The sequence below is a fragment of the Oncorhynchus masou genome, chromosome 31 (genome assembly GCF_036934945.1).
Source record: "Oncorhynchus masou masou isolate Uvic2021 chromosome 31, UVic_Omas_1.1, whole genome shotgun sequence".
Lineage (NCBI taxonomy): Eukaryota > Metazoa > Chordata > Actinopteri > Salmoniformes > Salmonidae > Oncorhynchus > Oncorhynchus masou.
This window is the reverse complement of record NC_088242.1, coordinates 94,390,884-94,405,095: the sequence shown is the minus strand read 5'-3', so window position 1 is coordinate 94,405,095 and position 14,212 is coordinate 94,390,884. Positions and strand designations below refer to the sequence as shown.

Below are 14,212 nucleotides of genomic sequence, written 5' to 3'. Positions count from 1 at the left end.
ATTAGTATGATGACTCTTGTTGCAGTTAAAGAAGGGGGCCATATTAGAGCTGGATGAATGCTGAATTAATCTGATTTCAATGAACAACAAAATAAATCAAATAGATATAGAAATCTTTTTTTTACCTGGTGTTGAATGGCCTCAGCCGGACCGCAACTGTCACAGCACTGTTCTCCATCTTCAGGGTATCTGGCTTGGATCGGACCAAAGGCTCGGTCGAGACATAGGATGTTGGTGCAGGGGTAGAGGACCTTGCCAGGCTTACATCGCTATGGATTGACGGAAAGGTCGAGGCCACGTTTGCTCCTTGACTACTGAGCGGAAACGTCTGAGAACTGTGAGTTGCACCAGGTTTCGCAGCCTCCACGGTCACCTGTGTGTGCTTCTTTAGTCTCTCTAGGCTTGCCATTGTTACAGCCTTTTTCCCCAGCCAATCTCTCAAAGGCATCCTTCTTTGCCGTGATTTTCTCGAAAGGAGTCTTTCTCGTGGGTGTTGAAAAGGTTTTGGTCTGGTCCTCTGGTTGTCACGTCTACTTTACCCGGGGTTACTGGTTGTTTTGGCGCAAATCTAGACGGAAACCTTTAAACTCCTTTAGTTGGAGTGTTTAAAAGGTTAACAGCTTCTCTCGATTTACTTTTAGATGAGGTGTCCCTAAGACTAAATGACCGTAATACAGCTGCATTTCCTGTCGTTCGGGGTTTGATTCAGAGAGAACTTTAGACTGACTAGAGTCGGTACCGCTGACCCAGCGTTGTCTGGAGCCCTCTGCGTTGCCGATGTCTTTACATTCGCTTTTGACAATTGAACCTGTTCTGGTTCTGCGTTGCAAAGACAGTGTTTTCTCAGATGCAGGTGTGCTATTCGGAGTGATTTCCATAGTGTTTTCACTTGTCGTTTTAATCGCCTTGTAGCACCCGTTTTCCCTCTGAAGGGCAAGAGCGGGTGACAGGCCAGAAATAAGACAGGTCGAGTTTAACTCCTTGGTTTTATCCAATGATCTCGTATTTTATATTTTCTCGCGGAACCTCAACACTGATCTTTGAAGATTTTCGGGCGTCAGGGTCCCTTGGTGTCAAGACATTATCATAAAAAGCTGTGTGCTTTTTCCTTTGGTATCGAGTATAAAGTACATGGTACTGTAGATATTTTAAAATGATATGGTTAAAAAAAATAATACATCCTTCGTCAATTAAATGTTTCCAACGTTATCCGTAGACACGTCTATTCAAATTGCACATCTTCCCCTGCAAAAAGTTGAAAGTTTATTTACAACGGGATAATTCGGACATGTAATGAAACAGGAACTATTTAGGCACCTTAGTTAGTTGGCGACGTTAAGTTAGCTGTCTAAAAACACACATTACAAAGCTGAGAATGATACTCGGATCAGTTTACTTAAAATATAATTTGGGCATTCAATTTATGCCAGCTACCTCCTCCTCAAGACAGGAGATTCAACTCAGTTGTGTTTGTTTACCGTTCCACTGTCGTGGTTGTCTTCGCTTCTGCGCCGCGTCAATTTCAAACCCCGATCAGCGATTTGCTATTGACTAGACAGAAATTACGTTTCCATCCACAGCAAAAAAAATCCCAAACATGCCGTGCCCGTGTTTGACAAGTAGATGGCAATATTTCCAAAATGCACAACTCTATAAACGTGTCAACTTGAAATTACAACTCAATCAAGTTCATATAAATTTATTCAAAATGGACAAATTACCCAGATATACACACAAACACAAAGTAGCATAATCTGTCTATCTCTTTGAGCTCCTGTTGTGTTTCCGGATGATGCTGAGGAGGTTGTTCTTGGTGACCATGATGTCATCCTCCCCCCTTTGCTTGGCTTTCTGTTTGTCCCTCCTCTGCTGCTCGTGGAGGTGGGGGGAGTTGAGAAGCTGGGGGGGAAGCTGGGAACCTGTGGGCTTCACCCGGTTCACCACTTCCAGGAACAGACGCTTGTTGTCGTTGTTGACAAAGGTGATGGCCGTGCCCCGGTGGCCCAGTCTGCCTGCTCTGCCCACCTGGGAGGAAGGAGAGTAAAAGTCACACCGGACAGAACCATTTGCAATGACACCTGAGTAGCTAACCCCCCCCCCACACACACATACTTTCATCCATTTGTAGACAATACTATACAGAAAAGATGCTGTGTCAGATGCTCCCCCCAAGATGCAAGAAGATATATATATATATTTATTTTAACCTTTATTTAACTAGGCAAGTCAGTTATGAACACATTCTTATTTTCAATGACGGCCTGGGAACAGTGGGTTAACTGCCTGTTCAGGGGCAGAACGACAGATTGGTACCTTGTCAGCTCGGGGGTTTGAACTCGCAACCTTCCGGTTACTAGTCCAACGCTCTAACCACTAGGCTACCCTGCCGCCCCAATATTGTCTCAGACATTGATTTTTGTATGACAAAAGCACACCAGATCTTCCCCCATTCACAACAATAGAAAACTGCCCCACCTGATGAACGTACTCATCCATGTTGGGCGGCATGTCAAAGTTGACCACCAGTTTGACATTGACCAGGTCGAGCCCTCTGCCCAGTACGCCAGTGCTGACCACCACTTCAAAGTCCCCTTCGAGTAGACCCTGAGGAGGTACAAAACAGCTTAACGGTTTAATACTCTTTATGGAAGTACACTGCCTGTGACGAGCTTTTCTGTTTGAGTCATAATAGCCAGACCTGGGCCCGTATTCATAAAGAATCTCAGAGTAGGAGCACTGATCTAGGATCAGGTCTTATCCTTGTAATCCGATTCATTATGATATTTAAAAAAAGCTAAACTGATCCTGGTGCTGTGGTAACCAAACTTCTGAGTCAAAATGAGATCTACCGCTCAGACTTAAAAACGGATTCAACATTAGCATATTAAAAAAACAACAGTTCTATAACCATGAGGTTTGTGCAGTAAGCTATAGGCCTAATACAGTATCACTGCAAATTGTCTATACTTGAAATGCCCTGCCAATGTTCTTCAGACCATTTTAAAATTATATAAACAAAAACAAAACAAAATTGTGATCACACTGGTAATAGATCATTTGTTGTATAGGCACAGATGAATGATAAGAAATGTAAAATCATTTGCTGTCTTTCTGTTACTGGACTGATGATGCCTGCCCGCCGATGGTCAGTCTCAACGAAGGGAGAGCATCAGTGGGGCCTCCTCTCACCATTGGATCTAGTGTGTATTGGTACGGTACTGTCCAGTATCCAGGAAAACCTTTAAACATTACACTGAATACACCTCGAGGGTACGACGCAAATTACAACATTTCTTAATGTTTTAAATCTGTCAATGAAAATGAGTGTTTCTTATTGGACAAAGTCTTGACATTCCCTTTCCTTCCTTCCAGTCTGTCATATTCTGTTTGGTGCTAATGAACAAAGCAATACCTGGCTGCCACAGGCCTCACCTTGAGGATGCGGTTGCGTTCCCATTGGGTCTTGTCTGAGTGGATGGCCACCGTGTTGAGACCCATGATCTTCTTCACGGCCTCACACAGTAGGTCCGCCCCAAGTTTGCAGTCCACAAACACAACCACCGGAGGCTGGTACAGCTTTCCGTCCTGGGTGGGCAAAACAAACACACAGGTAATGAGGAAATACACTACATTACATTGAACATCTCATAATATGGAGTTGGTCCCCTATTTGCTGCTATAACAGCCTCCACTCTTCTGGGAAGGCTTTCCACTAGGTGTTGGCACATTGCTGCTATAACAGCCTCCACTCTTCTGGGAAGGCTTTCCACTAGATGTTGGAACATTGCTGCTATAACAGCCTCCACTCTTCTGGGAAGGCTTTCTACTAGATGATGGAACATTGCTGCTATAACAGCATCCACTCTTCTAGGAAGGCTTTCCACTAGATGATGGAACATTGCTGCTATAACAGCCTCCACTCTTCTAGGAAGGCTTTCCACTAGATGATGGAACATTGCTGCTATAACAGCCTCCACTCTTCTGGGAAGGCTTTCCACTAGATGATGGAACATTGCTGCTATAACAGCCTCCACTCTTCTGGGAAGGCTTTCCACTAGATGATGGAACATTGCTGCTATAACAGCATCCACTCTTCTAGGAAGGCTTTCCACTAGATGATGGAACATTGCTGCAGGGACTTGCTTCCATTCAGCCACAAGAGCATTAGTGAGGTCAGGCACTGATGTTGGGCGATTAGGTCTGGCTCGCAGTCGCCGTTCCAATTCCCAAAGGTGTTCGATGGGGTCAGGTTATTCCACACCTATCTCGACAAACCGTTTAATTCTCTGGCAACAGCTCTGATGGACATTCCTGCAGTCAGCATGAAATTGCACGCTCCCTTAAAACTTGAGACATCTGTGGTATTGTGTTGTGTGACAAAACTGCACATTTTAGAGTGGCCTTTTATTGTCCCCAGCACAAGGTGCACCTGTGTATTGATCATGCTGTTTAATCAGCTTCTTCATATGCCACAGCTGTCAGGTGGATGAATTATCTTGGCAAAGGAGGATTGCTCACTAACACGGAAGTAAACAAATTTGTGCACAAACTTTTTCTGTTATTTTTTATTTCAGCACATATTGGGTTTATATTTTTGTTCAGTATGGAAGAAAACAAGTCTATTTAAATTGTTGGAAAATAGACTGTGGGTTGCAGGTGAAATATAGGAGTACAAGTCAACATCCCCCTGGATGGTAACATGGATCTAAGCAGATCTAATGCCATTTTGCCAACGGGTCTGTGAAAGCACAGCCTCTTCCCGCTCCCTACCTAAAATAGATGGCATGAACCGTTGCTCAGTTTCCTGGAGCAAAGCCATGGCTGAGGGCCAACCCATTTCCTCTGGATAGGGGAAACAGGGCTGCAGCGACAACTGTCTTAATATCGTCCAGTGGGAGTCTTCAGGATACTGCAGGAATTCCCACTTTTGACAGAGTTAAGAGATTCTCCAGTACTTTGTATAATTTTTTTAGCCAGTAGCACTCACAAGCTAAAAGTGGTTGCAGAAAATTGTGTACTACATCACATGCAGATATGTGCACCACGTCATTGCTCTGTCTCACTATGCTGTGTGTGAGTCTTGCTAGCTGTCACTCAAAATGCAGAGAGACTGAAGCTCATTGGCTAGAACTATATTTGCTAGGGGGCTGGCCCACATGGGGGGAAATGTAAGGTAAATGGCACAGCACAGATTCAAGAAAAACAGTTGCTTTCAAACTAGGGATTACACATTGACACATCCAGCCCAAAGTGGGAGGTTTAAAAAATACGTAGTAGTTGCCAAAGTTTCGGAGCAGGTCTTTAATAACACTCCTTGCTGAGATGCTTTATGACAATATACAGAAAATGCCAGTAACCTGTAATTAAAATTCCCACATTAACATTAAAATGTCATTTACACCTGGGTCGTGTTCATGAGGCCACTCAACGGATAACATTTTAAATAATTTTACAACAGAAAACAATAACTCCCTGTTTCAGTCTGTTTTCTTCCGTTTGCTGCCTAATGAACACAACCCAGTACACTGAAGAAAAGCTATTGAAAAATCACCTACATTTAAAATCTCAAAGAGCTTCTTCTTCTTGGAGGGCTCCTCCACCCAGAGCACTATCTGGCGGATGTCGGCGCAGGGCTGGTTCCTGTCCCCGATGGCGATACGTACCGGGTCCTGGGTCAGTCGGGCTGCCAGCTGCTCTGTGTCCTTGGGGATGGTGGCGGATGTTAGCAGGGTCTGGTGCTCCTCCGGGATGTTCTCCAGAACCTTCAGGATCTGCTGCTGAAAGCCCATCTTCAGCATGGTGTCTGCCTGCACTCATAAGAGGACAAATTATTTTTCATTCTGCTGAACAATGTTAATATAGTATTACTGGTACACGGGATGGGGGTCAATCCCATTTCAATTTAAGTCAATCTACAAATATGTGCTCTTTTGCCAACTCTGGTACATTTACATCGATGTGAAATGTTGATTAATGTGCACGGTCTTTGTTAAACACAAGGGAAGGGGCCTTTTAAATCGTTTCAAAATGACTGCACAATAGTGTTCTCAATTAATGCTATGAGAAGACATATTTACCTCATCAACCACCACAACCCTCACTCCATCCAGCTGCACTGCCTTCTGTTTCAGGATCTCCAGCAGTCGTCCTGGGGTAGCAATTATTATCTGGAAGGCAATTAAGTTGGCAATGATTATCTAGAGGGCAATTAAGAGAAAAACAAATACAGTTTGGTTAATCAAACTGTATTAATTAAATAAATAAATGTAATGTTTCTTATAGCAAGTGGTAACTGTACTTGGCACATAGAAAGAATCGAGACAAGTCTATTTGCATCAGTTCTTGAATGGCTGTAGTCTTCCCTTCTCATGGCTATCTGCATAGTATAGCCTGTCATTTGAAATTGTAGCTAAGCTATGGAGGGCCTTCATTGCAAGGTTATGGGTTATTTAATATTGACATCATGTAGAAAATGTCTGGTAAACATTGACTTAATACTGTCCAGTACTCTCTTTGAAACATTGACGTAACAATTGTGGACTAATGTACAGCGTCATGAGAAACGTTGAGGTAACGTTGTACACTGTTCTACAGCGTCATGAGAAACGTTGATGTAACGTTCTACACTGTTCTACAGCGTCATGAGACACGTTGAGGTAACGTTGTACACTATTGTACAGCGTCATGAGAAACGTTGAGATAACGTTGTACCTTGATGGTGCTCTTGAGGCGGTGGAGCTGCGGGGGCAGGGGCATGCCTCCCACCAGCAGGCCAGTCCTCATGTTAGGTAGGCCCATCACCAGCTCCTTGGTCTGCCTCTCGATCTGGATGGCCAGCTCCCTGGTGGGGGTCAGGATGAGAGCTGCCGGACCACCGAGACCACCCTCCACTAGCCTCTGATTGGGGAGGAATCAAGACAATATTTATTAACAACAAGTAGCTTTTTGGTCTAAGGGTAGCAAAATTCAGGTAACTTCCACACTTTTTAGGTTTTAATTTCTGGAAACAACCTTAAGAGTTAGGCTCCGTAAGGGTTAAGGTTAAAGTTTTACATCAGACTTTTGGGGAGAGAAATTCTGCTACTTCCAGGTTGCTTTGAAGCTGGGCCCAAAAGTGATAATCACACTATCAGGACGTCAGTCTGCTCTTACCAGACCAATATAATCAGCCAATGAATTACATCACGCAAAGCCACGTAAAATGCTTAAAGGTTAGATCTACTTGTTTTCACCACATACCGCAGTGTAAATTAACCTAAATGTTTCTTATAGCAAGTGGTAACTGTACTTGGCACATAGAAAGAATCGAGACAAATCTATATTTGCATCAGTTTTTGAATGGCTGTAGTCTTCCCTTCTCATGGCTATCTGCATTGTATAGCCTGTCATTTGAAATTGTAGCTAAGCTACAGAACATAAAACAGGCCAGTGCATATGAATTACTCATCGCTGTTGCTTCAAAGAGTTCCCAGTGAGGGACCGGTTCAAAATTGGGTTAACAGCTGTGCTGGATTTTCAAAGTTTAGCCGAGGTACTTCTAGCTGAAAACGGTGCCAACAGTGAGGTTGAAACGCAGCAAACCTTGACATTTGTTATAGAGTCCTTTGTGACAAACCTTGATATTTGTTATAGAGACCGTTCTGACAAACCTTGATATTGGTTATAGAGTCCTGACAAACCTTGATATTGGTTATAGAGTTCTGACAAACCTTGATATTGGTTATAGAGTTCTGACAAACCTTGATATTGGTTATAGAGTTCTGACAAACCTTGATATTGGTTATAGAGTTCTGACAAACCTTGATATTGGTTATAGAGTTCTGACAAACCTTGATATTGGTTATAGAGTTCTGACAAACCTTGATATTGGTTATAGAGTTCTGACAAACCTTGATATTGGTTATAGAGTTCTGACAAACCTTGATATTGGTTATAGAGTTCTGACAAACCTTGATATTGGTTATAGAGTTCTGACAAACCTTGATATTGGTTATAGAGTTCTGACAAACCTTGATATTGGTTATAGAGTTCTGACAAACCTTGATATTGGTTATAGAGTTCTGACAAACCTTGATATTGGTTATAGAGTTCTGACAAACCTTGATATTGGTTATAGAGTTCTGACAAACCTTGATATTGGTTATAGAGTTCTGACAAACCTTGATATTGGTTATAGAGTTCTGACAAACCTTGATATTGGTTATAGAGTTCTGACAAACCTTGATATTGGTTATAGAGTTCTGACACACCTTGATATTGGTTATAGAGTTCTGACAAACCTTGATATTGGTTATAGAGTTCTGACAAACCTTGATATTGGTTATAGAGTTCTGACAAACCTTGATATTGGTTATAGAGTTCTGACAAACCTTGATATTGGTTATAGAGTTCTGACAAACCTTGATATTGGTTATAGAGTTCTGACAAACCTTGATATTGGTTATAGAGTTCTGACAAACCTTGATATTGGTTATAGAGACCGTTCTGACAAACCTTGATTTTCCTTTTATTTATTTTTTCAACTTTAAAAAGTTCCTCCTTTGTTGCTCCATATTATGAGAAAAATCATTCCAGTATTTTTCACAACCATGAGTTGATAAACACTAATGAGCTTTTCACACCAAGCCGAGCCTGTACTAGGTACAGTTGAAGTTTGAAGTTTACATACACCTTAGCCAAATACATTTAAACTCAGTTTTACACAATTCCTGACATTTAATCCTAGTAAATATTCTGTCTTCGGTCAGTTAGGATCAACACTTTATTTTAAGAATGTGAAATGTCAGAATAATAGTAGAGAGAGTGATTTATTTATTTCATCACATTCCCAGTGGGTCAGAAGATTACATACACTCAATTAGTATTTGTTATCATTGCCTTTAAATTGTTTAACTTGGGTCAAATGTTTCTGGTACCCTTCCACAATCTTCCCACAATAAGTTGGGTGAATTTTAGACCATTTTTAATGACAGAGATGGTGTAACTGAGTCAGGTTTGTAGGCCTCCTTGCTCACACACACTTTTTCAGTTCTGCCCACAAATTTATGGGATTGAGGTCAGGGCTTTGTGATGGCCACTACCAATACCTTGACTTTGTTGTCCTTAAGCCATTTTGCCACAACTTTGGAAGTATGCTTGGGGTCACTGTCCATTTGAAAGACCCATTTGCGACCAAGCTTTCACTTCCTGACTGATGTCTTGAGATGTTGCTTCAATATATCCACGTAATTTTTCTCCCTCATGATGCCACTTATTTTGTGAAGTGCACCAGTCCCTCTTGCAGCAAACCACCCCCACAACATGATGCTGCCACCCCCAGTGTTTCACGATTGGGATGTTGTTCTTTGGCTTGCAAGCCTCCCCTTTTCCTCCAAACATAACTATGGTCACTATGACCAAACAGTTTTTGTTTAATAAGGCCAGAGGACATTTCTCCAAAAAGTAAAATCTTTGTCCACATGTGCAGTTGCAAACCGTAGTCTGGCTTTTTTATGCTGGTTTTGGAGCAGTGGCTTTTTCCTTCCTGAGCAGCCTTTCAGGTTATGTCGGTATAGGACTCGTTTTACTGTGGATACGTCCCATGGTGTTTATACTTGCGTACTATTGTTTGTACAGTTGAACGTGGCATCTTCAGGCTTTTGGAAATTGGTCTCAAGGATGAACCAGACTTGTGGAGGTCTACAATTCTTTTCTGAGATCTAGGCTGATCTCTTTAGATTTTCCCATGATGTCAAGCAAAGAGGCACTGCGTTTGAAAGTAGGCCTTGAAATACACCCACAGATACACCTCCAATTGATGTCAAATAGCCTAACAGAAGCTTCTAAAGCCATGACTTCATTTTCTGGAATTTTCCAAGCTGTTTAAAGACACAGTCAACTTAGTGCATGTAAACTTCTGACCCACTGGAATTGAGATACAGTGAATTATAAGTTAACTAATATGTCTGTAAACAATTGTTGGAAAAATGACTTGTGTCATGCACAAAGTAGATGTCCTAACCGATTTGCCAAAACTAGAGTTTATTAACAACAATTTGTGGAGTGGTTGAAAAACGAGTTTTAATGACTCCAACCTAAGTGTAGGTAAACTTCCGACTTGAACTGTACAAGCCAGTTTCAATACAATTACTTCTACAAAAAAAGTACTCTAATTTATCATTATTTGACTTTAAAACAGAATTAGTTAGTCTTTTTTTTCCTTCTACAAACCTGCAGAAGCTTTTCTCTTTTCTCTTTCTGTAATGAAAAGAGCTATAGAACTTTAATAAATTATTATTTTTTATTATTAGATGTGGTTGACACCACCACACTAAGGTGTTTTCCCAGAGCAAAAGCAACGATTCCCCCACTATTTTCAATGGTGCAGATGTGTTTGACACACATCCACCAGAGCAACGTTCCTCACAGCCTTACATATTATTTGTTTGACTGTGATGATTTCTGTTTTTTTTTTTTAAGGACTCTAACCTCTCTGTCTGATGTGCAGAAGAAGACGACCAACTCTGACTCGCTACAAGTCCTCTTAGGTGTATCAGAGGACACCACAGTTCCACATGAAAAAAACAACCTTTCAGACCCAGCAGTTCAGTTCAGTGTGATAATACAGTGTAATAATTAAGCCAGCCACAAAAACTGTATTTCACTATACCTTCAAAACACACACTACCACTGGCAGCCAGTGTGATAATACAGTGTAATAATTAAGCCAGCCACAAAAACTGTATTTCACTATACCTTCAAAGCACACACTACCACTGGCAGCCAGTGTGATAATACAGTGTAATAATTAAGCCAGCCACAAAAACTGTATTTCACTATACCTTCAAAGCACACACTACCACTGGCAGCCAGTGTGATAATACAGTGTAATAATTAAGCCAGCCACAAAAACTGTATTTCACTATACCTTCAAAGCACACACTACCACTGGCAGCCAGTGTGATAATACAGTGTAATAATTAAGCCAGCCACAAAAACTGTATTTCACTATACCTTCAAAGCACACACTACCACTGGCAGCCAGTGTGATAATACAGTGTAATAATTAAGCCAGCCACAAAAACTGTATTTCACTATACCTTCAAAGCACACACTACCACTGGCAGCCAGTGTGATAATACAGTGTAATAATTAAGCCAGCCACAAAAACTGTATTTCACTATACCTTCAAAGCACACACTACCACTGGCAGCCAGTGTGATAATACAGTGTAATAATTAAGCCAGCCACAAAAACTGTTTTTCACTATACCTTCAAAGCACACACTACCACTGGCAGCCAGTGTGATAATACAGTGTAATAATTAAGCCAGCCACAAAAACTGTATTTCACTATACCTTCAAAGCACACACTACCACTGGCAGCCAGTGTGATAATACAGTGTAATAATTAAGCCAGCCACAAAAACTGTATTTCACTATACCTTCAAAGCACACACTACCACTGGCAGCAGAAAGGCCACCGTCTTCCCAGAACCCGTGTCAGCACTGGCAATCACATCCCTGCCAGCCAAGCCAACAGGCACCATCTGCATCTGTACAGGGGTGGGCGCCTCATACCCTGCCTTCTTCAGGTTGGCACTGAGAGTTGAGGGAAGGTTACATTGCTCAAACTCTACGATGGGCCTGCCCACCTCCCTGCCCTCTGTCACAATGCCCAGCTCCTGCTTTACTCGCTGCACTTGCTCCTCTGTCAACCCAGAGATAAATGCATCTTCCTTGTAGGAATAGTCCTTGTATACAGTATTGCCAGCTCTGTCAACGGCTGGCTGTCCACATTGTGAAGTCCTCTTCTCCTCTGTGTCATCTCGGTTAAAGGCATCTTCCCCTGTGCTCATGCCCATTTTAGCCAGGTGACTGGCCTTGCACTCTAGGCTGCACACATCATTGTCAGTGCTGTCGCAGATGTACTCCCCGAAGCGAGCACACATGACGCAGACGGGCTCCCCTGGTTCGGGCCATCTCTGGCTCTTTCTGAAGGATTTTACAGGCTCCTCTTCTTCGCTTTCCTCGGTGCTGGACTCAGACTCTGAGGACTGTTGGTCCTCTGGTGCTCGTACAGGACTCCATGTACCCTGCTCCAGGGTTGGAAGGTGTGCGTCCTGGTCATCAGGCTTCACCTGTGTCTCAGCGTTCATGTCGGTCTCTACACTCTCATAGGGAGCTGTAGTGGAAGTCTTTAGGCTGTGGTTGCGGGGTTGTCCTGTGTCATCACTGCCTTCCTTTTCTCCCTCCTGGCTCACCTTGCACTTCTTCTTAAGCACCTGACTTGTGTTGTCTGTTGGTCTCTTCACTTTCAGTGCTCTTGGCATAAACATGTTTCCAAAGTATTATCCTAAAGAGCATGAATGGGTGTGACAGACGGTTACGAATACGATATACACGATGTTTAACGTTAATCAAAGACTATCTCAGTGATAATGACACCTGTACATGGATGAGTGGGCATCAGCTAGCAAACGCTAGTAACTTCAAGCCTAACCAGCTAGCGATACAAAACAACACCAGGTTTTGGCGCAATTACATTGCGATTTAAAGATCAAAACGACGCAAGTAAACACACAAAACGAATTATTAATTGCTGATGAAAAACACAAAGATATCGAAGTAAACACCCAAACTGAAGCTAGCTGCTAGCGAGCATAAAGCATATTATCCAACGTCGACTCACTCAGAAAGCAGACTCATGTTGATGACGTCTCTAGTCTTTTTCTTCTTCTTTGGGTTTTATGGCGAACTACACGCAAAAGGTGTGTTTTCGCCACCAACCGAACGGGGGTGCAAACATTTACAAAAAAAAAAAAATCCATTGGGAGAAGGGAAAATGTACATTAATCCACGCAAATAAAATAAAAAAATCTGCATCTGGATTAGTATATTTTTAAAATCTAATTAAATAGTTTTTGTTGATCATATTACTCCAGTGCTAGCCTCTCTACACTGGCTTCCTGTTAAGGCAAGGGCTGATTTCAAGGTTCTAATGCTAACCTACAAAGCATTACATGAGCTTGCTCCTACCTATCTTTCCGATTTGGTCCTGCCGTACATACCTACACATACGCTACGGTTACAAGACGCAGGCCCCCTTACTGTCCCTAGAATTTCTAAGCAAACAACTGGATGCAGGGCTTTCTCCTATAGAGCTCCATTTTTATGGAATGGTCTGCCTATCCATATGAGAGACACAAACTCGGTCTCAACCTTTAAGTCTTTACTGAAGACTCATCTCTTCAGTGGGTCATATGATTGAGTGTTGTCTGGCCCAGGAGTAGGAAGGTGAACGGAAAGGCTCTGGAGCAACGAACCACCCTTGCTGTCTCTGCCTGGCCGGTTCCCCTTTTTCCACTGGGATTCTCTGCCTCTAACCCTATCACAGGGGCTGAGTCACTGGCTTACTGGTGCTCTTCCATGCTGTCCCTGGGAGGGGTGCGACACTTGAGTGGGTTGAGTCACTGATGTGATCTTCCTGTCAGGTTTGTGCCGTGGCAGAGATCTTTGTGGGCTATACTAGGCCTTGTCTCAGGATGGTAAGTTGGTGGTTAAAGATATCCCTCTAGTGGTATGGGGTTGTGCATTGGCAAAGTGGGTGGGGTGATATCCTGCCTGTTTGGCCCTGTCCAGGGGTATCATCGGATGGGGCCACAGTGTCTCCCGACCCCTCCTGTTTCAGCCTCCAGTATTTATGCTGCAGTAGTTTATGTGTCGGGGGGTTAGAGTCAGTCTGTTATATCTGGAGTACTTCTCCTGTCTTATCCGGTGTCCTGTGTGAATTTAAGTATGCTCTCTCTAATTCTCTCTTTCTCTCTCTCTTTCTTTCTCTCTCTCGGAGGACCTGAGCCCTAGGACCATGCCTCAGGACAACCTGGCCTGATGACTCCTTGCTGTCCCCAGCACCTGGCCGTGCTGCTGCTCCAGTTTCAACTGCTCTGCCCGCGGCTATGGAACCCTGACCTGTTCACCGGACGTGCTACCTGTCCCAGACCTGCTGTTTTCAACTCTCTAGAGACAGCTGGAGCGGTAGAGATACTCTGAATGATCAGCTATAAAAGCCAACTGACATTTACTCCTGAGGTGCTGACCTGTTGCAACCTCGACAACCACTGTGATTATTATTATTTAACCCTGCTGGTCATCTATGAACATTTGAACATCTTGGCCATGTTCTGTTATAATCTCCACCCGGCACAGCCAGAAGAGGACTGGCCACCCCTCAT

General features: G+C 42.9%; 2 protein-coding genes across 5 annotated transcripts in view; both read right to left on the bottom strand.

Annotated features, from left to right (window-relative positions):
• Positions 1–1,610, bottom strand: part of LOC135524783 (uncharacterized) — a 37,770-nt gene extending 36,160 nt beyond the window's left edge. For 3 of the 4 annotated variants that reach the window (XM_064952601.1, XM_064952602.1, XM_064952603.1), the window contains exons 1-2: positions 1,479–1,607; positions 126–1,245 (exon numbers count right to left, since the gene is read on the bottom strand). The gene's annotated coding sequence lies outside the window, so the exon portion shown is untranslated. Of the gene's footprint in view, positions 1–125; positions 1,246–1,478 lie in introns of all 4 variants that reach the window. The other variant, XM_064952600.1, reaches the window with a different exon arrangement.
• A 73-nt stretch (positions 1,611–1,683) lies between these two features.
• Positions 1,684–12,663, bottom strand: ddx59 (DEAD (Asp-Glu-Ala-Asp) box polypeptide 59). Its single transcript, XM_064952599.1, has 7 exons — positions 11,423–12,663; positions 6,712–6,897; positions 6,078–6,167; positions 5,556–5,807; positions 3,433–3,585; positions 2,476–2,604; positions 1,684–2,025 (listed from the first exon to the last, which is right to left on the bottom strand). Exons 1-7 carry the CDS (start codon positions 12,314–12,316, stop codon positions 1,759–1,761), a joined length of 1,971 nt encoding a protein of 656 aa, XP_064808671.1. The 5' UTR covers positions 12,317–12,663; the 3' UTR covers positions 1,684–1,758.
• Between the last annotated feature and the right edge of the window lie 1,549 nt (positions 12,664–14,212).

Excerpts from the sequence above, each read along its gene's own strand:
- ddx59 (XM_064952599.1), bottom strand. The coding sequence starts at position 12,316 with ATGTTTATGCCAAGAGCACTGAAAGTGAAGAGACCAACAGACAACACA. Across the intron at positions 3,586-5,555 it reads AGCTCTTTGAGATTTTAAAT|GACGGAAAGCTGTACCAGCC; the intron begins GTAGGTGATTTT and ends TTGCCCACCCAG. Across the intron at positions 2,605-3,432 it reads AACGCAACCGCATCCTCAAG|GGTCTACTCGAAGGGGACTT; the intron begins GTGAGGCCTGTG and ends GTACCTCCTCAG.